This window comes from Emys orbicularis, chromosome 1 (genome assembly GCF_028017835.1).
Source record: "Emys orbicularis isolate rEmyOrb1 chromosome 1, rEmyOrb1.hap1, whole genome shotgun sequence".
NCBI classification, from domain to species: Eukaryota; Metazoa; Chordata; order Testudines; family Emydidae; genus Emys; species Emys orbicularis.
The window spans coordinates 319,973,541-320,001,301 of NC_088683.1; the positions used below are offsets into that span (position 1 = coordinate 319,973,541).

The window sequence follows — 27,761 nt, forward strand, 5'->3', positions numbered from 1 at the left end:
CCAAAACCCTGGGCCATATTCAGGAGGCCTAGTTTTCTAGCTTCTCCCTACCCCCAAGAGCAAAATGCAGTCACTCTTCTTCTGTTCATGCCATGCACGAATGCAGTGTTCATGTTGGGGCCTATTGACTTATGTAATGTCATTAAGCTATTTTTCATACAATCCTCTCGCCGTTGTTTCACTGAATTGTGAATTATGCGTGAATTAGTTAAATGCACTATTTAAATGATTCCTTTCAATATGTCTTGTAATCCCTAATATGAGTCTGGGACTTCACTGTATTTGGGATTTAGACTCTGATCCTCCCACCAGTAACATACATGCTTAACTTTGCTCATGTGATCAGTCCCTTTGATTTCAATGGGACTATTTCATGTGTAAAGTTAAGCACATGCTTAATTGTTTGCAGAATTGGGGTCTTAATTAATTGTAAATATATTTTACAGTTGGTTCCATTCTTAGGGTTGCCAATCCTCTTGGCTTGGCTGGGAGTCTACTGGAATCGGCCTCAATCTCCCAGTGACTATTAAAAACAATCTGGGTGATTTTAATAGGCCAAAAGTCCGGTCAGTGGCGCAGCGGGGCTAAGGCAGGCTCCCTACCTGCCCTGGCTCTGTGCGGCTCCCGGAAGCGGTTGGCATGTCCGCTTCCTCAACGCAGGGGCGGCCAAGGGGTCTCTGCGTGCTGCCCCTGAGCGCCGACTCCGCAGCTCCCATCGTCCAGGAACCACAGCCAGTGAGAGCTGCGGGGGCACTGTCTTCAGGCAGGGGCAGCGCATAGACCCCCCTGCTCCTTCGCCTAGGAACTGGACATGCCGGCTGCTTCCAGGAGCTGCCCAAGGTAAATGCCGCTCGCCCCGAGCCCTCACCCCCTCCCGCACCCCAATATCCTGCCCCAACCCTGAGCCCCCTCCTGCACCCAAACTCCCTCCCAGTCCCAGAACCCCAACCCCCTGCTCCAGCCCACAGCCCCCTTCCCACACCCCAACCCCCTGCCCCAGCCTTGAGCCCCCTCCTGCACTCCGAACCCCTTGGCCCCAGCCCAGAGCCTCCTCCTTGACCCCAAACCCCTCATCCCTGGCCCCACCCCAGAGCCTGCACCCCCAGCTGGAGCCCTCACCCCCTCCCACACTCCAACCCTCTGCCCCAGCCCTGAGCCCCCTCCTGCACCCTGAACCCCTCATTTCTGGCCCCATCCTAGAGCCTTCACCCCCCACACACACCCCTACCTCCTGCCCTAGCCCGGTGAAAGTGAGGGAGGATGGGGGAGAGTGAGCGACGGAGGGAGGGGGGATGGAGTGAGCAGGGGGCGGGGCCTCAGAGAAGGGGCAGGGCAGGGGTGTGGCCTTGGGGAAGGGGTGGGGCAGGGGACGGGGCAAGGGTGTTTGGGTTTTTGTGATTAGAAAGTTGGGAACCCTACTCATTCTACATTTTTAATCAGCTTTTCTTAACAATAAATTCGTGCTTCCCTTTTAGTTTCCATTTAGAATTAAACTTGTATCTGTTAAATTTCAAACATGTTAAGATCTATCAGACTATCAGGAATTTTCCCACAAGCTAGAGTGACACTGACTGATATGTCTCCAAATTATAAGACTGTATAAGGTGACAGTCCATTCACTGGCTATAATTTTATTGTCACTTGCTAAAATGTTTAGATGGTAATAGGTGTAAGGATTTCTGCTAACATGAAAGGCAATACTTACTGCTAATATATGATTACAAGTGATGTGCAATTAAGAGTCTTAACACTGGGATAACACTTCCCAGTGATATAGTGCTTCTCTTTTAGAAGATATGAAAATACAAAAGTGCAAGTATCACTGCAGTTAATTAGATTGGGTGAGCTGTTTGTAAGACATTTGATTATTAATTTTAAAAAATATCTGCTTTAATTCTGCAAACCAATTTATCATCTGCAGCAGTAAGGAGAGTGAAAACCACAGGCTCCTTTCATCTAACAGCCTGATTCAGTGCCCATTACAGTCACTGGAAAGACTCCCACAGAATTAGGTGGCAGTTGGATTAGCCTCTTAACGATAAAGTAGAATTCATTTACCGGTAGATCTGTAGAGATATTAAAATAAAATCTTCCATGAGTTCACAGCAGTTGAGAATGGAGTAACTACTCTATTTCTCTAAAGGAGAATGTGAAGCTTAGGAACTTTTTATTTCTTCTGATATGCAAAGTTGTTTTAACAAGCTTTTTAATGAAAAATTGAAATTAGACTGTTAGTTTAATGATTTATTATTATTTATTATTGTGATGACTACAGGTCCCAGTCATGGATCAGGGCCCTATTGTGCTAGGTGCTATACTAACATAGTGAGAGACAGGCCCTACCCTGAAGAGCTGACAGGTTAAGTGACCATTAATTCATTACTGTCTTTTTGTTCCAACAAGGGTGAACCCTAAAGTATTGACATTTGTTTCTAATTTCAACACTTAAATTATCTGTAAAATACCTCTTTCGGAGCCTGTAGCAAAGGACACGCTGATTTACAGAGGACATTTAAATGGCAGAATAAGGCCTCTGTCCTGCAATCAAGTATCAGGTTAGTCTGTATCTACAAAAACAACAAGGAGTCTGGTGGCACCTTAAAGACTAACAGATTTATTTGGGCATAAGCTTTTGTGGGTAAAAACCTCACTTCTTCAGATGCAAGACCTGTACACACACACAGCTCATTGCAGGATGGGGAACTAAGCTGGTATTGATCATGCTGGCAGCCTCCTCTGAGTACTGAGACCCCGGGAAGAGCTAACTTTCTCAACTGTTCTGCCGTCCTCTCACACTCTTCCCCTGGTGTTTATTGCCCTGTTGCGTATTGTCTAAATTGTCCACTGTGAGCTCTCTGGGGCAAGGACTGTGCTTGTGACTGTTATTGGTACTGTGCCTAGCACAATGGGACCCTGTTCCCTGCTTGGTGTCCTTAGGTGCTACCTCATTAAATAGTAAGCAAGCTATTCCAGGGCAAACTGGGAGATGATGTGAAGCACTGTAAGCTAGACAGCCTTAGATTCATTTCCCTCTGCCCTATTTACTGATGAATGAGACAATGGAGTCTAAGTTACATGCTGAGGAGCCTAACAAGGGGTTGGAAGGTTATAAGCTAAAGTAAGGGGTGACTTAGTTTAATTTGCGCCCTTCGTCTAGTCGCTTTTTTGCAACATTTGTCTCATTTGGCCCTGCAGTATGTGTGTTGCACCAGCTTAGACTCACCACCAACTTGTGGACCACATGCAGAGGAGTGGGGGTGTGTGTGTGGAGTTTTTGCTGGTGTGATGTACATGTGTAGGGCCCAGAAGTATATGTTATATTAGCATAGACTTACTAAGACTCAGCTCTTAATTAGGCCCCTGGAATGCTGTGGAGAAAATGTGCTCAGCCTTCAGGTATTCACTTGAAAGGGCTGCACTTTATTTGTGTACACGGAATGGTTTGGTCTGGTGCAGGGAAAATGTTTTCTTTTCCAGCTGTTTCCTTCCCTTGGGCTTGATCCTGCTCCTGCTAAAGTCAATGGCAAAACTCTTACTGACATCGGTGGGTGCCAGATCAAGCCATTTAACAGCTACTCTTCTAAGTGGGGTTACATTACCACATATATACGGGGTGTGGTGTACATATTGCTATCCTATTAAAAATACAGAGTCACTTCTGTTTGAGTTACTGGGTTTCTCTAATGATTATTCTTTTAGGTGAGCTAGAAAAGCGACTCCCGTTCTTTGGCAGGAAACACACATCTACTTTGAATGCCTTTCTTCTCTTTCCCTCCTCCCTTGCTGCTAAAAGCAAACAAAAAGCTCTCTCAGGGAAAAATGTATGTTTGGACTAGGAACTGAGGCAGCTGATATTCAGCTAGTTATTTTTGATTGCCTCTTCGTTGTGGGGTAGGGGGAACAGATATGGTCAAGATTTCCACTGCGTTCCAGATCTGTTTTCCTCCTAAGGTTAGCAGTCTGCTAGTGTGATTTCCCCCCCCCCCTCCACTCAGCTTTTCCCACAGTCAGTAAGACTTATCTGACAATGGAGTTAGTGTCAACTGTCCAAAACTAACTAGGAGATATGTTTCTTTCATCACTCTTGTGCTATTATTGCTTATCAATGACACTCTCTAACTTAAGTGACTGTGGTTAATTTACAGGCATACAGGGCCAAATTCACCCCTGTGCTAGCTCAATTGATTTCAGTGACATTATGCCCTGGGTGGGTTTGGCCCAAGGTGTCTGAGAGACACAAGTGGTAAGAATGTGCTAGTAACAAAACCAAGAGTAGTGCAGACACAGAAAGCGAATAGGAAGCTAAGAGCTGTGGCAGGGTTCATATTTCAGAGTTCTGGAGTGTGCTGCTGCATTATGGAGTTTAGAGTTTGCAGCTAGTGTTGCATAAGAAAAATTGTTCTTATTTAAAAGAAAAAAAAGTCCAATGTCCAGGTTTTTTAAAAGTACCCTACTTAGTAAAGGCACAGGAGGAGATTTTCAAACATGCCTAAAGGATTTCAGCGCACAAATTCCATTGAAAATTATTACGACTTGTGCTTTCAGATCCCTTAGAGGCTTTTGAAAATCTCCCCCATGATGCAAAACCAAACACACACAGGCTGGGATTTTCAAATGAGCCTAAAGGAGTTAAGTACTCCAATCCTATTGAAGTTCAATGTGATTTGGGCACCTAACTCCCTTACATGCCTTTGAAAAGTGCAGCCTTAATATTTCTGATTAACAGATACACTTAAAAAAAATCTACAAAATGTAAAATCAAACATTTCAAAGGTTAACAGCTGACCTGTGGTTTGCAGTGTAAATATCCAGAAATGTACCCAGAGCAGCCTGTTAGTCTTGTGTGCAAAAATCTCTGGATTCTTCACGTTTCCCATTGTAGTATTCATCCTTGTTTTCTGTGTTCTTCTAGGCTACATGTCTTCCTTCTACTTACCCTCGTTCCTTATCTATCCTCCAACTCCAATCTTCAGCTACCATTCCAACCCACTCTTCACTTTCCTCTTCCCCCACTTTCCACTGTCATCTCCCAGCCTTCTTGCTCTCTCAGTTCTCCCTCAGTCTGATGGTGTCATTCTACCATCTTTCTTCCTTTTGATCCATCCTCATTTTCCTTGTCATCTCCTGCTTCCATCCTACATCTCTGTGCCCTTCAGAACTCCACTGTCACTTTCAATTCCTAATTATGTCCCCTCAAGAGCTCCATCTCCACAAGTGTGCCCTAAGGCAATATATCACATTCCCATCCTGTTTTCCCATCAAAATAACTTCCCTATCTACTCTCAGCTAGTTAATACAGCGGTCCAGTGTCCATGTGGGTGATTGCTCTTTGTATTGACTGACTGAGGATTACATGACAGATTTTTCAAAAATGAGTGCCTAAAGTTGGACTCCAAAGTTCCTATTTCTGCTCCTAAATAAGTGACCTGATTCTCAAAAGGGACTTCAACAGGAGTTGTTGGGCATTAAGCACTTTTGCAAATGAGGTACTAATTGAAGTGCCCTAATATGAACTTAGGAGCTGAACGTTGGGCACCCATTTTTGAAAATCTTGGCCCACGTGCCTGGCCGAGGTATTTTCAGACCTGGTGTACAGAGGTGGTGACATTCTGGAGTCACTCTTTGCAAGTAAAAGATGAAGCACTGTCAGAAACTGAGGTATCACAAGAGGAAATGTTGAAACAAACTGAACACTTTAATTACAATTAATCATCAAAACTAGATGCCCTTCCTCTAAGAGTTCAAAAATGTTAAGAGTTAAATGGTTGTGGTGCTAAGCAAAAATATACAGTAGAATTAGACTTCAGTACTATATGGGCCAGCGACTGTTGTATCTATTTTTCAAAAAGAAATGCTGTAGGTGTGTAACATACCTACTAATGAGAAGCTGTGTCACCCCTGCTCTCTAACCTGGGGTGTCCTTTACAATGCCTTGCTGCTATAACCTCTAGTCTGGACTGCTCTCAAACAGCCTCCAGCATGCAAGTCACTGGAAGCTATGTCTATGTGTGTGCTGCAGCCAGCCATCCACACCTTTGCTCTTACCAGCCTTGGTTATACTGCAGGATGACCCCAGTTCACTCCAAGTCTTAGATTTCCCCCCAGAAATGTATGTCCTGTACTGCCCAACCCTCTCCTGGACAGTACAAGTTTATTTGAAGTCAGTTATTGCTTTCATAGAAATAATATGCACATAGTTGCCACCCCAAATGGAGTTTCTCAGACATTTCAATTTAAATCCACTGGATTAGGGGTTTAATAACAAATTTATTAATTACAGAGAGATTTTAAGCAAGTACAAGTAATGAGGCATAAAAACCAGAAATGGATACAAGAAAAATAAAGATAAAACACAACAGGTGCCTAACTTAACAAACTATGCTAAACTCAAAGCAAAGTTTTCTCACCACATGTTCTCAGTAGTCTTGCTGACCAAACTTCTTAGGTCAGGACTCTGGACCCCTTCTCCAGTTCAATGGGTGCTTCCTTTGTCTATTCGGGTGCAGTGAATTGATGGACAGAGAGACAGAGAGAGAGGAGGACTGCCTTGGGGTATTTGTCCCTCCTTTTTATAGTGTCATTCCCCCTCTTGGAAAACATTTCCACCTGAGATTTGGGAGACAGAGAGTGTACAGGGAAGGATGTTCCCTGCTGCTTTTTTCCTCACATGTTGGAGCTTCTTTTGTTTCCCTTCCTGCTTGATGACTCTGTTTACTGCTTAAATGCAAATTAAGCAGAACACACATTCTTTTGAATGTTTGAGGCAGGCCTGTTTGCCAACCTCAGTTTGGAACATGTTAAGAACATCATACAGTGGAATCTTATAACTTCACATACAATGTTGCCACACACATTTTATCAGGACCATAATGACCATCAAATTATGAGTTTTCAAGTGATACCTCACAAGGCACACTTTGTACAAATATTATTACAATAGTGTGTAGAGTTTGGACACGCGTACGTTCTGTCACAAAATGATTCAGGAATTGCAGACCAAAGAACCTTCTATTCATTATCAGGTACATTTGCTGAAACAATTAAAGAGAGCTATCAAACACCTAAATCAGGGTGATAGCTTGGGACAAATCAGCATGGCTCTGAAAAAAGAAGAACATTCCTTTCATAAGAATAAACAATAGATATAGTTTACTTAGACTTTCCAAAAACGTCTTCTAAAAGCCCTCCCAAGAAGCTATGAAGGAAACTAAGAAGTCACAGGGTGAGAAGGGAAGGTTTGGTCATGGAATAGAAACCAAATTATAAATAAATAAGTTTTCAGCATACAAAATGTTTAATAGTTGGTTGCACAAAAGACCTTTACTAGAACAAGTATTATTTAAATAATACATCACCTTGAAAAAGGAGTGAACAGATGGCAAAATTTGTGGCAAACACAAGATTTCTTAGCATACTCAAGGCTAGTGAGTCTTGTGAAAAGCTTCAGAAGAACCTAACAAATCTAGGTGATTGGACAACGTGAAAGCAAATGAAATTTCAATTTTGATAAGTGTGAGGTAATGTACAGGAAACATCTGAACTATTCATAAACTAATTTCTTAATGAAGTGCTGCCATTTAGGAAAAAAATGTAGGCATCATTTTGGAAAGCTTAATTAAAACAGCTCAGTGAAATCATCTGCTCAATTTGCCTAGTCAAGAAAGCAAATAAAATGGCAAGTTACATAAATACTAAAAAATAATGTGGAGAATGTTATAAGGCCATTATATAAATCAATGGAACTATGCCCCTCTGCCTTTCAGTACTGTATTCCATTTAGTCATCTCATCTCAAAATGATCTAGGAATATAAAATGGTCAGAGAAGGTCAGAGAAAATGAGATGCATGGAAAGGTTAGAATTACTTCAGTTAAAAGAAAGAATGAATCAGAAGTGATGTGATAGGATGCTCAAGGGGGCATCCAAGGAAATGAAGAGGCCGAACGTTTGAGACAAGAGGAACTCTCAGGTGGTGGGGCTGCAGTCTGCACTCATTCCTGTTTCTCCATCTAACAAAAACTGACGGATCAGTCTGGATTTGGAGGCTTTGCTACATGCCTTCAAGAGACACCCTGAGAGAGATCAGTACAGTCAAAGGCAATACTGTTCGTACATAAGGAGTGAAATCCTGACCCTGATGAAGTCAATGGGACTTTTGCCATTGACTTCACCCAAAGGATGGGATTTTCAAAAGCGCCCAGCATTTCGCCAGCTCTTCTCTCATTGAAATCAATGGCAGCAGAGTTAGGCCAATGCTAAGAGCGTTAGTGTTTGCACTGTTTATAGGGCCAACGTGTATTCGACCCCTTATTTTCATATTCTGAAGAAAAAGTACTGAAAGTTAACTAAAAATGTTCAGTGATCTAGGCAGGAAACTTGGTTACAAGTAATAAGTAAATACATATATTTGTGACCTGTTCTGTTTGAGATCTGCTATAGGCCTCTGAGTCAGAGACCATGGAGTCTGCAGGTTTGTGGGTGGGAGAAAGAACATATGGTTTCCTTTATTTAAACCCTTCAGCCCCATCCCCCTTCTCTGAGGTAATGGCTGGCTCTTTTTCCTTCCAGTTACTCCGGAGGTGAGTTTCAAATTTACCTCAACAATTAAACATTGTGGATTCTTTTCCTTGCATACCATGTGCATTTTAGCTGGATTCAAAGACCATTCTTCCTTTTACAGGGAGTTATCAAACAACTGCTTTCTTTGGACCACAAATGTAATGGGTCGGTAGCCTGAAATCCTTATCAGCAGCTCTCTCCTCCTCCTGGTTCAAATGCAATGTGCTGAGCCATTATACCTTGACCAGTCTTGGGAAGGGGAAGAGAAAAAAATGTTAATAACTAATATAATTAGAAAAATTCTGGCTTGAGGGGAAATGCAAAGCTTTGGAGCAGGGCATATGCTCCTGATAATCATCAGGAAGGCAGTGAGCTTGGGTTTCTTCTTCGAGTGCTTGCTCATGTCGATTCCATTCTAGGTGTGTGCGCACCCATGTGCACAGTCGTCCAAGTTTTTTGCCTTAGCTGTATCCATAGGGTCAGCTGTGGTGCCCGCTGGAGTGCCGTGCTCATACGTTGGTATATTAGGTGTGGCTGACCCTATGCCCTCTCAGTTCCTTCTTACCGCCCGTGATGGTTGGTCAGAGTACCTTGTCTTGCATTGCAAGAACGTTAGCAGTTCTTTACAGCCCATTGTCTATCTTCTTTGTATATAGTTTGTAGGCAGTTAGCCATTAAGTTAAGTGTTAGGTTAGTTTGGTAGTTAGAGTCCCATCTGGGACTTTGCCCCAGAGCAGGGCATGGCCCATTCTCCCGCTTCAAACCATGCTTGTCATTCAACAGGCCGATGCCTATTAGTGACCCTCACGACAGCTGTTTGAAGTGCTTAGGGGAGTCCCATAGAAAGGACAAGTGCAGAATCTGTAAAAGCTTTTGCCCTAGAACCCAGGAGGAGCGGGATATCCACTTGCGGGCCCTCCTCATGGAGGCTGTGCTTCATCCTGCGTCAGAGCCCTCCCACTTGGACCCCACGCTGAGCACCTCGGCATCGGTGCAGAGCACGCCGCCGGCACCGGGCTACCCCTGGCACCATTGCCCCTGGCCAGTGCCTAAGAAGCGGCACCAGAGGGGAAAGGGGCTTTGGTCAAAGGACCTATGTCAGGCCATGTGCCCGGCCTGGGGCTTCACAGGGGTACTGCTGCAGTCAGACCCCACAGCCCAGCCAGGGATCCGACTCCTGGGAGCGGCAGGGGATCCTGGCTTCTCCTAGAGCCCTTGTTGCCCAAAGCAGCCCCAGCGGCTAAGGAACAAGGAGTCTGACCGGCACCGCAGTCACTGCGCCAGACTCTGCTAAGATCCCAACACCTAAGGGCAAGCTGGTCATGGGACTGCCCCATAGGGCAATGGAGAACCCTCAGGCCCTGGACTGCAAGCATAGATCCCCATCTCTGCAGCCTAGGACCCCGGGACTGCACCCTCGGTCTCCAGTCAGAAGGCCCAGGTCCCCGATGCCACGCGTTCCCCCTACAAGGCATGGGACACCGGAGTCGAGGCCCTGGTCCCCATACTCCTGGTACTGGCGAACTTCCCACCAAAGATCGCCGCGGTGCAGGTCACCTTTGCCTAGACCAGGGGTGGGCAAACTATGGCCCGTGGGCTGGATTCGGCCCCTCAGGGCTTTGGATCCGGCCCGCGGGATGGCCCCCCGTGGCGCCGCGGACCCCGGGTGTGGGGGAGCAGAGGGCTCCGTGCATTGCACTTGCCTCCAGGCACCGCCCCCCACAGCTCCCATTGGCCGGGAACGGGGAACCGCGGCCAATGGGAGCTTCAGGGGAGGTACCTGGAGGCGTGGCAAGGGCAGCGCACGTGGAGCCCTCCGCCCCCCCAGGGACGGCAGTGCTTCCTGGAGCGACACGACGTGGGGCCAGGGCAGGCCCGGTGCGCGCCACTGCCACCCTGGAGCCACTTTAGGTAAGCAGCACCGGGCTGGTGCCCGAACCCCGCCTGCACCTCGCCCCCCAATTCCCTGTCCTAAACCCTCTGCCTGTACCTTGCACCCTCCTGCACCCCAACTCCCTGCCCTGAGACCCCTCGTACACCCCGCACCTCCCCTACACCCCTGAGCCTGCCCTGAGCCCCCTCATACAAACCGTACCTCTCCTCTGCCCCAATCCCTTGCCCTGAGCCCCCGCTGCACTCTGCACCCCGTGCACCCCAACCCCCTGCCCTGAGCCCCCTGCCACACCCCACACCTCTCCTGCACCCCAACCCCCTGCCTTAGCCCCCTCCCACAGTCTGCACCCCTCCTGCACTCCGCACCCATCCTGTACACCAACCCCCTTCCCTGAGCTCCCTCATACACCCCGCACCCCTCCTCTGCCCCAATCTCTTGCCCTGAGCCCCTTCCTGCACACCGCACCCCCTCCTGCACTCCCTCCCACACCCCAACCCCCTGCCCTGGCCCTGCATACAATTTCCCCACCCAGATGTGGCCCTCGGCCCAAAACGTTTGCCCACCCCTGGCCTAGATGGTCTCCCAGATGTCAGTCCCCACCGGGGTGGGCTCGCTCCCCATCACGGCACCAGTCTCCTCCTCCCCGGTACCGCTCGTCAGGCAGACACCGATCCTCGCCCTTATCTCACCGGTCGCCGACCAGGGTCAGTAGGCAAACTCAGGCCTCAATGGCTCCACCTTGGTCACCGGAAGGGCAATGGTCAGAGTCAGACTGGGATTTCAGCCCCTCACCAAGGAGGGGTGATTTGCCACCAACCCACAAGACTCGTGTGGTATCTGCAGTGGCGGCATGGCAGCAGGGACAGTGGCCTGCTCAATGGCCATACTGGAACCCGTTGGGCATGCCCGTAATGCAGGTCCGATATTCCCACCAGTCTTCCCTGGCTGCCTTGGACAAGCTGCCTCTGGCACTGCTGGCACCGGAGTCAAAACACGGCAAAAGGAAAATGGCCATTTTTTGCGTCCTACATTCCTCCTCACCCACTGCACCGCACACCCAAAATTTCAGATTATATTTATGAGCCTACAACATAATTATGATCTGCCTGAGTGATTTCACTTCTAACATTGAAATAATTTTATATTTAATGTGGTTACACAGTAACATGTCCATGAATTTATAAAATGTATTATCATACTTGCCTCTAATATACCCCACAGCCTAACACTCTGCCGATATCTATGTAACATATACCTGTTCCCCACAAATTCAACCTTGAATGAGACTGTGTGTGTATGTGTGTGTGTCCCATTCCCTGAACACACATGCACAAGGTAAAGAAAACATTTATAAAAAAAGATGAAGAAGTATGAGTTTTACTATCACAAACATGTTTAATGTTTCAGTTCGCAATTATTTTTGCTTTTATTGGCTTTCACCTCATATGTTGATAGATAGCAATTGCTGGACCAAGATAGCGATTTCTGGACCAATATCTGACTTCTCCTAGCAAACTTTTTTTTTCTTAATTCTTCTGTCATGGTCTCAAGGACAGGCTTGTATGTTTGTACGTCATTCAGCTAAAAAGTTAAACATGCAGCATGAGTCACAGTAAACCATTCTCCACTAAACCTTAAAAAACAAGACTGCAGTTGTTATTGCTGACTTGTTAATATAACACAGACATCGACATTTCCTGGTTACTGTAAACAGTGAAATGCTTTTGGAGTTAATGGAATACAGGTGTTGTTTGACGCTACCAAAATGTTCTCACAGAAACAGACATATTTTTGGACAGAAAGAATTGTAGATCAACCTAATCCAACCCCTTCTTCACAGCATGAATATCCTGCTTCTCAGTGGGACTAGACGGATATGTTAAATGTCACCAAATGAGCATCCATCATGCTAGCAGGAACCGCTGTAACACTTAGCCTGCTAAACCATGTTGTGCTGTGATCCCAGATCTCACAGATGAAGCTGGTTCAGAACTTGCCTGGGAAACCTACATGAAGTGGTTGCAGGACATTATGTTGGTAATTCAGTAGGTGCCAGTCTTCACTTTGAATCTCTATTCAATCAATGTGTAACTTGCTGATAGGGGTTTCTGTACAGCTGGAGCACAGATGAAACATAAAACATTTTTAATGTGGTCAGTAAGGATCCTATAGTACTTTATATTAGTAGGGATGTTAGCTTAGGTCTTGGCCAAATTCCAACTCTGGTAATTATATTCTGCCTACCTAAAATTCCCTCTGCTGTTGCAGTTGGGTTCCTCACTTCCCATCCTAAAATGTTATGTAGTGTTGCTTTGAGCTGTTAAAACTTCTGCCACACTCCACCACAGACATGGCTGCATTTGAGTGTTGGTTGAAGTGATCCCTGTGCAATGTGTACTTTGGGATGAAACATGCTCTGTAAATGTCCATAATTTGTAATATGTAATTATTTGGCAGACATTTCCATCAAGCAATACTCTGATTACTAGAGAAGAGTGTGTGTGTCTGAGATAAGTTCTTACATTTGCAGTTAAACCAAGTTGGGCTGCAGTTGAACTACACTGTTGGAACCTGTTGTTGGCAATGGATATGTATTGTAGAGTAGACCAGGATACATGAGGGTTATCAAAAAAGCTCCTGGTGGCAAACAAACTCCCGATGACTCTGAACTAGTGTCCAGACAACTGATTGTTAAAATGCCAGTGGCATTGGGGTGAAAAATCCCAGTTTAGACAAAGCCCCAATGTTGTTAATAAAGTTGCAAAAAAAGGGAGATGTAATTTAATATAGCTTGTTTTTGTTAGGTAACTAATAGAGAATAAATGAAAGTCAAGAAGCCAGAATGAAAAGGAAGAGAGTCAGGTATGAGCTGCAGACAACTTTCCATGCTGACACATTTCTCATTTCAAGATAACTGCTCATTTTTTCAAGAACATTAAGCACATCAAATTTGAAAACTACTTAATGCATTTTTCAAGGATACCAATCCCCGTAACCAAAGCACAAGTATCACTGTCTCACCCATATATAAAAACTCCACTTTAGTGACAAACACATGTGCACACGTTAAATATATTTCACTTTTCTAGACAATTGCCCAGTCACTAAAGGATGGATTCTTCCTTCCCCATCCCCAGGCTTTTTATAGCTGCACAGTACAGCATACAAGAGCGGTGCAGAGGGCATTTTAACGAAGAAAGTGAGACACGTTTTAGGAAGTTGAGAGGTTTTCAGAAAATCGTTTATTTTTTCTGTTCCTTTTCCTCTAATAACTGATGGGGACTGACAGGTGTACAATGATTGCTGTGCTGAGGATGTTCAGAGAAAATTTCAATTTACCTTGAAGTGTCAGGCTTGCTTTCCAGTGTCCATTCACATTGTTCTATATGGTTAAAATATTATCCATCCAATAATCTTCCCCTGTAGTCCGCCATCCTACCTCTTTTCTCAGTCATTGTGAACAACACTCCAGCCCATAACCTGGGTATCACCTTCACCTCACACCTTTCTCTAGGTCCTAATATCCAGACTGCATCTAAATCTTGCCAGTTCTTTTTGCCTAACATCTCTAAGATACAGCCCTTGTCCATTCACACAACTAAAACTAGAACTGGCCAGAAGCTGCAATTCCTGTTCTGTGGGAAATTCAGGAGGGAAAACAAAAAAAGTTCTGAAACAGAATTAAAAACACAATTTAGCTATTTCCCACAGAATAGGAATTCTGAAGTTTTGTTTAGAAAAAGTCAAAATGACATTTTGTTCCAACCTGTTTGAAAAGTTACTGAGCTGGGAAGCTTGAGAGCTTGGGAAGTGAGGCTTCTGGGAAGCCTGAAAGCTAGAGAGAACCAGGGAGCTGGGAACAATTTTCCAGAAAAATTGAAATTTTTCCATGGACAATTTTCATTTTGCAAGAAGTGACTTTTCTGTCAGAAAATCATTCCAATCTTGTCCTGCTCATATCCATTCAGAATGCTGCTGCAAAAATCATTTTCTGAGCCCGTCACTTTGACCCTGTCACCCCTCTCTTTGCATCCCTCTACTGGCTCCCCCTTCTCTGTCACATCAAACACAAGCTACTTCTTCACTTTTAAGACCCTTCATGTCTTATCCTCACCCTACTTACCGTCCCTCATTTACGATCTCATTTAATATAGAGATGAAGAAAAGAAATGCTTGAATTGCCTATACACTAATGCTAGGAGCTTGGGTAACAAACAAGAGGAATTAGAATTGCTCATTTATGAGCATAAATTTGATCTAGTTGGTTTTACTGAAACCTGATGGGATGGTTTGCACAACTAGCATGTTAAAATCAATGGTTCTAACCTATTTAGGAATGATTGAATGTGCAAAAGGGGTGGGAAGTGGCACTCTGTCAAAAATGGCATTACTTGTTTCCGAGTCATTGATAACTTGGAAGAAAATGACCTTGAATGCTTATGGATCAATGTCCTAACAGATTAAATCACAAGATGGGATATTAGCTGGTGTCTGCTACAGACCACCAAATAACACTAGGGAACAGGATGACCCCCTCCTTACACACCTCTTTATAATCTGTAGGAAAAAAAGCTGTATAATCATGGGAGACTTCAATTTGAGTGACATATGATGGACGTCTTATGCTGCCTGTACTAAAACATCCTTAGAATGTCTAAACATTATGGATGACAATTTCCTAACTAGGGTGACCAGATGTCCCGATTTTATAGGGACAGTCCCAATTTTTGGGTCTTTTTCTTATATAGGCTCCTATTACCCTCCACCCCCGTCCCGATTTTTCACATTTGCTGTCTGGTCACCTTATTCCTAACTCAGAAAGTGTTGCAGCGAACATGGAGGAATTCTTTATTAGACCTTGTCCTCACAGAAAAAAAGGAACAGATCACAAAACTAAAATTTAATGATAGCTTAGGTACAGGTGGTCATGACTTGATCACATTTATAATGTGGAAGCAGAATAAAGTCCAGACCAGTAATATATAAAACAATACACACACGGTGATTTAAAAGGACAGTTTCAAAAAGATGAAAACAATTATGATCCAAATCATCTGGAGGAAGAATTTAAACAGAAAAATATGAATGATAATTGGGAATCATTTAAGAACATCTTACTGGATGCTTCAAATGCCACAATCAAGGAAGAAGGGTGTACTAATTTAAAAAGCTACTTGATTTAGAGGGGAAGTGAAGACAGCTATAAAAAATATATAACAAGTGGAATAAAGGAGAAGTTGATAGTAATGAATATAAATCAGAAGTAGGAATTGTAGAAAATTGATACGGGAAGCAAAGGTACACAAGGAGAAATCCATGGCCAGCCCAGTAAAGGACAATAACGAGGTTTTTTAATATATCAGTAACAAAAAGAATCCTGACAGTGGTATTGGTCCATTACTAGATAGAAATGTTAGAATTATTAATAATAATGCAGAGAAGGCAGAAGTGTTAAATAAATATTTCTATTCTATATTTGGGGGGAAAAACAGATGATATAGTCTCATCATATGGTGATAACATTCTTTCCATTCCACTAGTCTCCCTGGAGGATGTTAAACAGAAGCTACTAAAGTTAGACATTTTTAAATCAGAAGGTCCAGATAATTTTAAGAGTTTTAAACTAGCTAGCCAAGATGCTCATTAGACCATTAATGTTGATTTTCAATAGATCTTGCAGCACTGGGGAAGTTCCAGTAGACTGGAAAAAGGCTAATGCTGTCAGAATTTTTAAAAAGGGTATACGGGATTACCTGAATAATTATACGCCTATTGCCTGACGTTGATCCCAGACAAGATAATGCAGCAGCTGATACAGGACTCAATTAATAATGGACTAAAAGAGGGTAATGTAATTAATGAAAATCAACATGGGTTTATGAAAACAAATCCTGTCAATTAACTTGTTTTTTGTTTGTTTGTTTGTTTTTTTGAGATTATGAGTTTGGTTGATAAAGGTAATAGTGTGGATGTAATATACTTTGACTTCTCTAAGACGTTAAACTTGATAGCCCATGATATTTTTATTTTAAAAATATGATATAAAGTTAACATAGCATGCATTAAATGGATTAAAAACTGGCTATCTAAAAGATCTCAAAATGTAATTATAAACAGGGAATTTTCATCAAGTGGGTGTGCTTCCAATAGAGTCCTGCAAGATTTGTTTTTTGGCCCTGTGCTGTTTAACATTATTATCAATGACCTGAAAGAAAACATAAAAGCATCACTGATAAATTGGAGGAGTGGTAAATAATGAAGAGGACAGGTCACTGATTCCAAGCAATTTGGATGCAAGCAAATAGAATGGGTTTTAATACCGTTAAATTTAAAGGTATATGTATAGAGACAAAGAATGTAGGACAGACTTGCAGGATAGGGGATTCCATCCTGGAACGCAGTAACTATGAAAAAAGATTTGGGGGTCATAGTGTATAATCAGCTGAACATGAGCTCCCAGTGGGACACTGTGGCCAAAACAGCTAATGAGATCCCGAAATACATAAAAATGAGAATCTCAAGGAGGAATAGCGAGATTATTTTACCTCTGTATTTGGCACTGGTGCAACTACTGCTGCAATATTGTGTTCTGTTTGTGTGCTCACAGTTCAAGAAGGATATTGATAAATTGTAGAGGGTTCAGAGAAGAGCCATGAGAATGATGAAAGGATAGACACAAGGAGCTCAATGTATTTAGCTTAAAGATAAGGTTAAGAGTGACTTGATTACAGTCTGTAAGTGCCTACATGGGGAACAAATATTTAATAATGGGCTCATCAATCTAGCAAAGAAAGGTATAACATGATCCAATGGCTGGAAGCTGAAGCTAGACAAATTCAGACTAGAAATAAGGTGTACATTTTTAATAGTGAGGGTAATTAACCATTGGAACAATTTATCCAGGGGCGTGGTGGATTCACCATCACAGACAATTTTTCAATCAAGACTGGATGTTTGTCTAAAAGATCTGCTCTAGGAAATATTTTGGGGAAGTTCTAGGGCCAGTGTACACAGGAGATCAAACTAGATGGTCACAGTGGCTCTGGACTTGGAATCTGTGAAGCTCCCACCTCCAGTCAGCCCCTGATCCCAGCCTCTATCACCCAGTCATTAGAATGAAGGTGCTTGTCTGAAATTTTCCCCCCCATGCTGCTTTCACATGTGGGAGGTGCTCCCTGTGAACATCCGCAAAGCCACCTCATCATGCTCCTTCAGATCCCTCCTTACAACTCTTCTTTGTTGCCATGCCTACAAGAAATTTGACAGTGGTTAAGCCACTGGGGTGTTGAGACCACTGCCTGTCATGCTGACCAGTATTGTCTTATTGTTTTCTAGTGCTCCCTTGTAGTGGCAACTGGTGAATTTTGGGGCATAGCAGAAAAAATTATGCCCACTTGCTCCCAGGGCACCACCCACATGTCCAAACATGGAGAAGGGGAGGATCAGCCCTAGGAAAGTTGTCTTCCTATGCTGCCAAGGGCCTTTAATTACATTGGCAGCCAGTCCTGGGCCAGCCTGGACCTCCTTACTATGATCCTCGTCCTCTTCTCCTCCTGTTGCATTTTCTCTTACCACCACCACCTCCTCCTTTTGCCCTGCCTGGCAAGGCCTCCTCCAGCAGCTACTCCGCCTTCAATTCAGCACTGAGTCGCACAGTCTCAGACAGCAGAGCCCAAGAGAAGGTGAGAGAGTCTGCCACCCCAGCCAGTCCTAGCGGCTGTGCAGATACCGCAGCATGGGGCTTGGGCAGTGAAGCCAAAACCCCACTTAAAATCACCTCCTGTGATCTTGGAAATCAGAACTGCATTTGCCACAGGGGTGGTGGGGAGAAACACCCTGCCACTAAATACAAATCACAAACATAGCAAATTTACTGTGTTTGTGATCAGTATTTAGTTACACACACGCACACACACACACCAGTGGGGGGCAAGCAGTAGAAAGTAGGAAGGTTTTGGGTGGGCAAGAGTAGCCTGGTGAAGGAGGGAGAATGCAAAGGGAATAAGCTGATGAGTGGATAGAAAAATTTAAAATAAGTGTTGATTTTACTTTGGAAGGGTGGTGCCCCAACACCCTGTATACATGAGCCACTACTGGTATCTTATATGTCTGTATCTATCTGTTGTCTCTTCTCTGGTACTTAGATTGTACGGTCTTTGGGACAGGGACCATCTTTTTGTTCTGTGTTTGTACAGCACCTAGCACAGTGGAGTTCTAGTCCATGATGAGGGCTCCTAGGCACTATGGTAATACAAATTAATAATAGTAACTGGATTCTAGACCTGCACTTACAATGTTGTCATTCTCAAGGAGGGTCCTGCACCATTCTTTTATGCCAGTGATACACTTACCCCTAGGGGCAAGCAGAGGTCTTCCAGGGGTACATCAGCTCATCTAGATATTTGTCTAGTTTTACAGCAGGTTACATAAAAAGCAATAGCAAAGTCAGTACAAACTAACATTTCATATGACTGGTTTATACTGCTCTATATACTATACACTGAAATGTAAGTACAATATTTATATTCCAATTGATTTATTTTATAACTATGGTAAAAATGAGAAAGTAAGCATTTTTTTCAGTAATAGTGGGCTGTGACACTTTTGTATTTTTATGTCTGATTTTGTAAGCAAGTAGTTGTTAAGTGAGGTGAAACTTGGGGGTACGCAAAACAAATCAGACTCCTGAAAAGGGTACAGTAGTCTGGAAAGGCTGAGAGCCACAGTTTCATGCCATATACAGAAGAATATCTTTATTTCCCAGAGGGAAAAAAAGAGTTGGAGTGAGGGAGATGGAGCCTTGCAAAAGAGTTGGTGTGCCATTGAAGTGCTCCACTTCTGAACAAATTTAGAACCAGATTATTCTACCTTACTCAAGTTGAATAGTGCTTTACTTTGCAAGTAGTCCCCTTTATCTCAAAGAGGCAATGTGTAGAATGAGATTTAATTCTTTACTCAGCTGTTGGCAGAACTGAATCATAGAATCGATGGACTGGAAGGGACCTCAAGAGGTCATCTAGTCCAGTCCCCTGCACTCATGGCAGGACTAAGTATTATCTAGACCATCCCTGACAGGTGTTTGTCTAACCTGCTCTTAAAAATCTCCAATGATGGAGATTCCACAACCGCCCTAGGCAATTTATTCCACTGCTTAACCACCCTGATAGTTAGGAAGTTTTTCCTAATGTTCAAACTAAACTTCCCTTGCTGCAATTTAGGCCCATTGCCTCTTCTATCCTCAGAGGTTAAGGAGAACATTTTTCCCCCTCCTTACTGTAACAACCTTTTATGTATTTGAAAACTGTTATCATGTCTCATCTCAGTCTTCTCTTCTCCGACTAAACAAACTCAAATTTTTCAATCTTCCCTCAGAGGTCATGTTTTCTAGACCTTTAATCTTTTTTTTTTTGCTCTTCTCTGGACTTTCTCCAATTTGTCTATCCATATGGAGATATACCTATCTCATAGAGCTGGAAGGGACATTGAGTCCAGCCCCCTGCCTTCACTAGCAGGACCAAGTACTGATTTTTGCCCCAGATTCCTAAGTGGTCCCTTCAAGGATTGAACTCACAACACTGGGTTTAGCAGGCCAATGCTCAAACCACTGAGCTATCCCTCCCCCCACATCTTTCCTGAAATGTAGCACCCAGAACTGGACACAATACTTCAGTTGATACTTAATCAGCTCGGAATAGAGTGGAAGAATTACTTTTTGTGCCTTACTTACAACACTCCTAATACATCCCAGAATGATGTTTGCTTTTTTTTTTTTGCAACATTGTTGACTCATATGTAGCTTGTGATCTACTATGACCCCCTTTCTGCAGTACTCCTTCCTAAGCAGTCATTTCCCATTTTGATGTGTGTAACTGATTGTTCCTTCCTAAGTGGAGTACATTGCATTTGTCTTTATTGAATTTCATCCTATTTACTTCAGACCATCTTTCCAATTTGTCCAGATCATTTTGAATTTTAATCCTATCCTCCAAAGCACTTGCAACCCCTCCCAACTTGGTAATGTCCACAGACTTTATAAGTGTACTCTCTATGCCATTATCTAAATCATTAATGAAGGTATTGAACAGAACCAATCCCTGCGGGACCCCACTCAATATGCCCTTCCAGCTTGACTGTGACAGTAACAAAACAGTAGATGAAAGAGAAAAAGCTGCTTTACTTTTGTTTTATTCTATCAGCAACTTGCAAATAGCAAGCCAAAGTTTTATCATATTTTCCACTCATTGGGCCTGAACTTGCTGTCAACGGGAGTTTTGCAACTGACTTCAATGACTTCAGGCCCCATAACAGAAACTGTAACCATTTTTTTTTAAAGAATACTGTTAGTTTGAGGGCAGATTATCATCTCATGCTAATTTACCTGGCATCTAATTATCATGGTGATTGGGGGTACTATAAATAGCTATATACATAAATTAGATCTTTTGTGCCACAATCACAGCAGAACAGAGTTGCAGTTATAGCATGGTTCTGCTCCCAACCTTTTACATGCCATGGGTGAAGACTGACTGGAAGTTAAAAAAAAAATGAAATAGTTTTCATTCCTGTGTATGTTTCATTAGCAATAAGCAAATCCAAATCACTGTGTTCTAGTTCAATCTACTCTAGGGGCAGCTGGGGATTTTCTCCTTTTCTGCCCATCACATACTTTTATTGAATAACCACAAATTAAACCATTTTGGAATGACTAGTACCAAGCAGCTTAAATGCGGATTCCGTGGAAAATGTGCCCCTTTTTCTCTGGCTAGGTTATCTGGCTTGTTTTGGATAATGAAAAGTGTTTTATGCTGTAGACACACTAGCATCGATCTGTTGTCTACTCATTCATTCTAATGTCTACTGCTGAAAATTAAGAAGGTGGTTAACCAAAACTTTACCTTCTACTCATGTTTACTAAAATCATAACAGGAAGTGAAAAAACTTAGACATATGAATTGTCAGTTACAAATGCATTTCTTGGAGCATCTTGGAGCATGCCCTTACAGTAATTGTTGATATAGGTGAAATTTATCAAAATTAATCCCTTTTTGACAATCAGATTACTGGACAGCCTACTTTCATTAAAGGGACAAGGTGGGTGAAGTCATATCTTTTATTGGACCAATAAACAGAAAGAGACAAGATTTCCAGCTCCACAGAGCTCTTCTTTAGGTCATTGAAAGGGTAATATCTAAATATGCTGGCTAATGAATGGGAGAGTTCATCCACATTTTTGTCCCCCTCCTGATACAAGCATGGTATCTGCTTTTGCTGCTGATCTCCCTCCTTCTCCACTCCCCCATCAGCCACAGGAGCGTGAAACTGATGTGATTCTTGTCAGATTCCCTGCACCCTACACAGTTGGGAATAGTCTTGTTAGTTTCATTCTGCTGCTGCTCATGGAAGGCTATAAGGTGGAGTACAACTCCAGGAAGACAGCACTGCATTGGTTTAATTTTGATTAACATTTATAAAGATGTTTTCATTAACACCATAAGGGCTAGAAACATTTTGGACAGATTAAATTGACATTTTAAAAGGACAGTTGAAATATTTCTGAAACTGATCGATTAAGCCCTGTTCTCCTTCCAGGAAAGTTTCTGACTCACCAAGAAGTAGTGCTTTTTCAAGCCCTGAATTTTAACACTTTCCTTCCCTTACATACAATCTCCTTTTGTGTCTTGTTGTCCCCCTCTAACTCCTCCACAGAGTGCTGGCCCCCCATTTCTTTTACAGCTCTTCATTAAGGGCTGGGGTTTGAGGCTTGCTTTGTTGGTCAGAAGGTTAAAGTGGAACTACAATAAATTCCTGATTTAGCTTTTTGAACAGTAACACAGCCCACAAGTTTATTTATGAGGAGCTGCTGAAAGAACAAGGACTAGATTGTGGTGAAGGTATGGGATACAAACATCTCTATACTCCCCTTTTGGTCACCTTAGAGAGAAGCTGAAGAAATGAGGACTGGTAACAGACAAGACATCTGGACATAAAAGGAGATGAGATGTAAACGATGTGGGAGGAAAACCATTAACAATATTTGGGGGCCTTGAATGGGTATTTGGAGCAACAAGTTGGTAAAGTGATACAGAACATTTCATATCGAGGTTATGGTTTCAAATCCAGCCCATGTCCGTAGTGACCCGTGAAGGGCTGTTCAGTATTCTGTGGGAAATTAATTGCTGATGTCAGTCTAGTTCCTGCCGGACAGGAACCCCTGTCACAAAGCAAACATCACACACAGCACACACTTATTGGCAGTATCAGTAGGAAAACGAATCAAATGGGTAGAGAGGCAGAAGCATCCATCTTCTCTAGTGGCTTTCTGTCTCCCAATCAGGGTTGAGGCGCATGGGAGCTTGGAGTTGCAAAAATCTATATGGCTTCTATCTCTGCTCTACCATTACTGTTGATGAATTTGGGACTTGACAGTAGAGCAGGGCCGGCTCCAGCTTTTTTGCCACCCCAAGCGGCAAAGGGGAAAAAAACAAAAACAAAAAACGATTGAGCTGCCGCCGAAGAAGAAGGGGAGTGAAGGACCCGCCGCCGAAGACCCGGACGTGCCGCCCCAATAATGGACGGAGTGCCGCCCCTTTCTATTGGCCTCCCCAGGCACCTGCTTCCTTCGCTGGTGCCTGGAGCCGGCCCTGCAGTAGAGGGACCTTATACAAACACTGTGTTCTCTCAGGATTATAGGGGAAAATATGGAAAAACTATTTCAGAGCAATACTGTATTAAAATGTAAAGCTCAGATAGGAATTCAGGCAAATCTCAACTATTTTTTGAGACAACAGCCCTATGCAAATGCTTCTGCACAGATCATCCTTGGATTGTTAAAACTAATTGAGCAGTAACACTGGTTCCATCTGTTTGTTGCTTTTAGCCCCCAGTCTCTGGGTAAGGCTGATATAATAGGTTCTATTTTGATTTAAACTACATAGGGATCTCTGTTAATGTTCAATGTGACAGCTTCCTACCAAGCTAGGTACCTGGTATAGTGCAAGGCAGGGGTGCCGGAACAGGCAGGGCCCCATCATTTTATACCGGCCATAAGGGCGAGCGATGGGGGAGAGGGGAAGAGGTGGTGCAAGAGCAGGGCCTCGGGGCGAAATGGAGGCGGGCCTGCAGGGGCAAGGAGTGGTAGGGGCAGTGCCATGGCTTGGGCACCGGTGGCCCCCCACTTTTAGTGAGCTTTCACTGCTCCTAGTGCAGGGCATTCACTTTAGATACCACTAACCCAAGCGCTGGCACTGACACACAGACATAAGAATTTAAGAATGGCCATACTGGGTCAAACCAATGATCAATCTAGCCCAGTATCCTGTCTTTCGACAGTAGCCAATGCCAGGTGCTTCAAAAGGGAATGAACAGAACAGGTAATCATCAAGTGATCCATCCCCTGTCACCCATTCCCAGCTTCTGGCAAACAGAGGCTAGGGACACATCATAACATGGTTTTGCATCAATGCTCATCCTAGCTAATAGCCATTGATGGACCTATCCTCCATGAATGTATCTAGCTCTTTTTTGAACCCTGTTATAGCCTTGGCCTTCACAACCTCCTCTGGCAAAGAGTTCCACAGGTTGACTGTGCATTGTGGGAAGAAATACTTCCTTTTGTTTGTTTTAAACCTGCTGCCTATTAATTTAAATTGGTGACCCCCTAGTTCTTGTGTTATGAGGAGTAAATAACACTTCATTATTTACTTTCTCCATACCATTCATGATTTTATACACCTCTATCATATGCCCCTTTATTCGTCTCTTTTCCAAGCTGAAAAGTCTGTCTTATTAATCTCTCCTCGTACGGAAGCTGTTCCATACCTCATCATTTTTGTTGCCCTTTTCTGTACCTTTTCCAATTCCAATATATCTTTTTTGAGATGGACAGCCAGATCTGCATGCAGTATTCAAAATGTGGGTGTACCAGAGATTTATATAAAGGTAATATCATATTTTCTCTTATTAGCTATCACTTTCTTAATGATTCCCAATATTCTGTTAGCTTTTTTGACTGCCACTGCACATAGAGTAGATGTTTTCAGAGAACTATCCACAATGACTCCCAGATCTCTTTCCTGAGTGGTAAAATTTAGACCCCATTATTTTATATGTATAGTTCGGATTATCTTTGCCAATGTGCATTACTTTGCATTTATCAACATTGAATTTCATCTGCCATTTTGTTGCCCAGTCATTCAGTTTTGTGAGATCCCTCTGTAACTTTTCGCAGTCTGCTTTGGCCTTAACTATCTTAGGTAGTTTTGTATCATCTGTAGGGTGTGGGGTGCCTATATAAGAAAAAGTCCCCAAAATCAGGACTGTCCCTATAAAATCAGGACATATGGTCACCCTAATCATCTGCAATTTTTGCCATCCTACTGTTTACCCCCTTTTCTAGATCATTTCTGAATATGTTGAATAGTGCTGGTCCCAGTACAGACCCCTAGGGGACACCACTATTTACCTCTCTCCATTCTGAAAACTGTCCATTTATTCCTACCCTTTGTTTCCTATCTTTTAACCATGAGAGGACCTTCCCTCTTCTCCCATGACATCTTACTTTGCTTAAAAGCCTTTGGTGAGAGACCTTGTCAAAGGCTTTCTGAAAATCTAAGTACACCATCCACTGGATCTCCCTGGTTCACATGCTTGTTGACCCCCTCAAAGAATTCTAGTAGATTGGTGAGGCATGATTTTTCTTTACAAAAACCATGTTGACTCTTACCCAACAAATTGTGTTCATCTGTGTCTGATAATTCTGTTCTTTAATTTACTCAGTACTGAAGTTAGCCATCCTGGCCTGTAATTGCCAGGATCGCCTCTGGAGCCTTTTTTTACAAATTGGCATCATATTAGCTATCCTTGAGTCATTTCCTCAGAAGCTGATTTAAATGATAGGTTACACGACCACAGTTAGTAGTTCTGCAATTTCACATTTGAGTTCCTTCAGACTCTCCAACACAGTCATAATTAACAAAGGTTGCAACTAAAAGAACTACTTACATTGGTTCAGAAAGCCTAACGGGTACCCCCTTCTGCCCATCTCCCTCGGGCTTTGCCCCTGCTCCCAGTGAAGTGGGGAGATGGGCAGCCACTGGTTGTCTGCTAGGGGCCAGAGAAGGAAAGGGACTGCAGCATTGGCCAGTGTTGTGAGGCAGGGGAACCCCCAGCCACTTGATTTTCTGACTGTTTGGTCTGAGGGGGTCCAGGCCCTGAAGCTGCTCCCTGGCTGGTCAGGGACTAAGGGAGGTGAGCCCCCTCTCAGCCTGTGCGCCAAAGGATTGACTGCCAGAGTGAGGGTTATGGAGGAGGTGATCCTGAAAGTGGGGTGTGGAAGGAATGAGGAAGGAGGGGAGGAAAGGGAATGGGGAAGAGGGGAAGGAAAAAGGTGCTGGGGAGGGGGGATAAATTTGAGCGATGTCAGGCAGTTGTTACATTCACAGACTAGAAGGGAACAGTTGTTGCCAACCTTTCTTTGAAGCAGGGGTCCAGGAGAGTGGGGGAAGGGCTGACACCCCCACCCCCACCCCCTTGGTGCATGGGTCCTAGGGAGTAGGGGAAGGTCCTTGGAGCATGATTTCCTGCACAGGGGAGTCCCCTGAGGAAAGAAACAGAGGACACTTTATGAAGGGGGGTATGCCTTGCTGGTGCCATCCCATCATGGCTATGTGGGGGTGTTGGTGGGTGAATTCTCCCCTGGGATGGTCTGAAGCCCTCTCCCACATACAACGGGCACCTCTGTTGGGGGTGGAAGTGGGGATCCCCCCACGCTGAATCCTGGCAGATAGCAGGGGAGCCCTCCCTTCTGTTAGCCTGCTGTGGCAAGGAGTGGTGGCAGGTCCCCATTACATGGTTGCGGGGGGTTCCCCTGACACTAGCATCCCAGCAGGTGGGAGCTCCGGTGGTGGGGCTGAGGCAGTGCAGGGAGCTGGGGGGCAATGCTGGGAGGGAGCCCGGGGTGTGTAACTGATTAACAGAACATCCTGAAGGTGTTTCAGCTGATCAATTCCGATAGTAAAGACCAAAACTGCTCTCAGCTGGGGCCGGTTCCTGCAGCTCTTACTGGGACCATGGGAGCCGGACGGGGACTGGTGCTTGGAAGTCTCTGCCAGGCTTCGGCCCGGGGGCTCCCTGCGTGGCCGTGCAGCAGCCAGGCTCGGGAATGGCCCGACAGACGGGCAAACCTGCGGGCAAACCTTCAGGAGCGATCTGCCCTTCGCCGCCGAGCCTGGCGACAAGTGGCTGCGGGGACAGCCCGGCGGGAAGGCAGCGAGAGGAAGAAGAGCGCAGAGCCCCTGGTGCGCTGGGAGGGGAGTTGGGCGGGGGGTAAGTTGCTGTCCATCTGGCCCGTGCTCTGGGCGCTCCGCGAACGGGGCCGCAAGGAGCCAGGCTCGGCTCGGCGCCCGCAGGGAGGGGGAGCGGGGCGAGCCGCGGGGAGAAGCGCACAGGTTAGTCGAGCCTCTCGGAGCTGCCGTGACGCGGGGGGACGCCTAGTGCGGCGAGTCTGACACACACCCCCCGCCTGCAGCTCCCGGTGCCTGGCTGCCCCCGCCGCGTGTCCCGGGACGCCAGAGCCGCAGCGCGCGGAGCGGGACCTGCCGCGGGGAGCCCGCGGTGATGCCGGGGGCTCGATGATGAGCGGCAAGCGCGGGTCTGCCAAGCCCCAGCTCCGGCGGTCGTTCAGCGAGCAGCTGCGGGACTCCACCGCCAAAGCCTGGGATTTACTGTGGAGAAACGTCCGCGAGAGACGGCTGGCAGGTCAGTCCCGCGAGCGCACTGCCTCCCGCGCCGCCGCCCCGCGCGCTCTGCCCCGGCTGGGAGTGAGGGATCCTGCCCTGGCTCCCCTCAGGCGCTCCTGCCGGAGCAGTGCCCGCTGCCAGTGGGGTCCTGTCCCGGCCCTGCTCAGCCAATCACCTGTCTGGCGGCTCGCGCTGTGCAACAGCAACTCCACTCGCTCTGCGCGGGCCTCGTACAGCGCCGTGTGTGCCCTGCTCCGCGGGGCATTAGTGCGGGCTGCAGCTGTGGGAGCGGAGTGGGTGTGCATTAGTGCCTAATACAGCTGTGAGTGTGTGTTGTGTTAACTAGTTGTGTACTCTGGACAGCGCTTTGTGCGCCCCCTCGGCAGTTGGGTGTCTGCCCTCTGTCCAGTTTTGGTCTGTGTCCCCTCCCTATAGCGCTGTGTGTGTGCACATTACACACCCACCTCCTCTACAGCTGAAGTACCAAAGTGCTCTTGCTCTGTTTTTGTAACTTCTAAGAGTTCCCGTATGTAACAGCTCCTCAATTATTGATGGCTCTTTCAGGTACTATTA

The 27,761-nt window shown here is 44.9% G+C and overlaps 1 protein-coding gene across 2 annotated transcripts in view; it reads left to right on the top strand.

The window, feature by feature from the left end:
• Positions 1 to 27,761, top strand: part of STARD13 (StAR related lipid transfer domain containing 13) — a 507,124-nt gene that overhangs the window by 270,355 nt on the left and 209,008 nt on the right. Inside the window, exon 1 of one of the 2 annotated variants that reach the window (XM_065403692.1) lies at positions 27,084 to 27,207. The exons of the other annotated variant lie outside the window; for it this stretch is intronic. Within the exon in view, the coding sequence (XP_065259764.1) occupies positions 27,084 to 27,207 (124 nt within the window). Of the gene's footprint in view, positions 1 to 27,083; positions 27,208 to 27,761 lie in introns of those variants that run through there. 2 annotated transcript variants of the gene reach the window in all.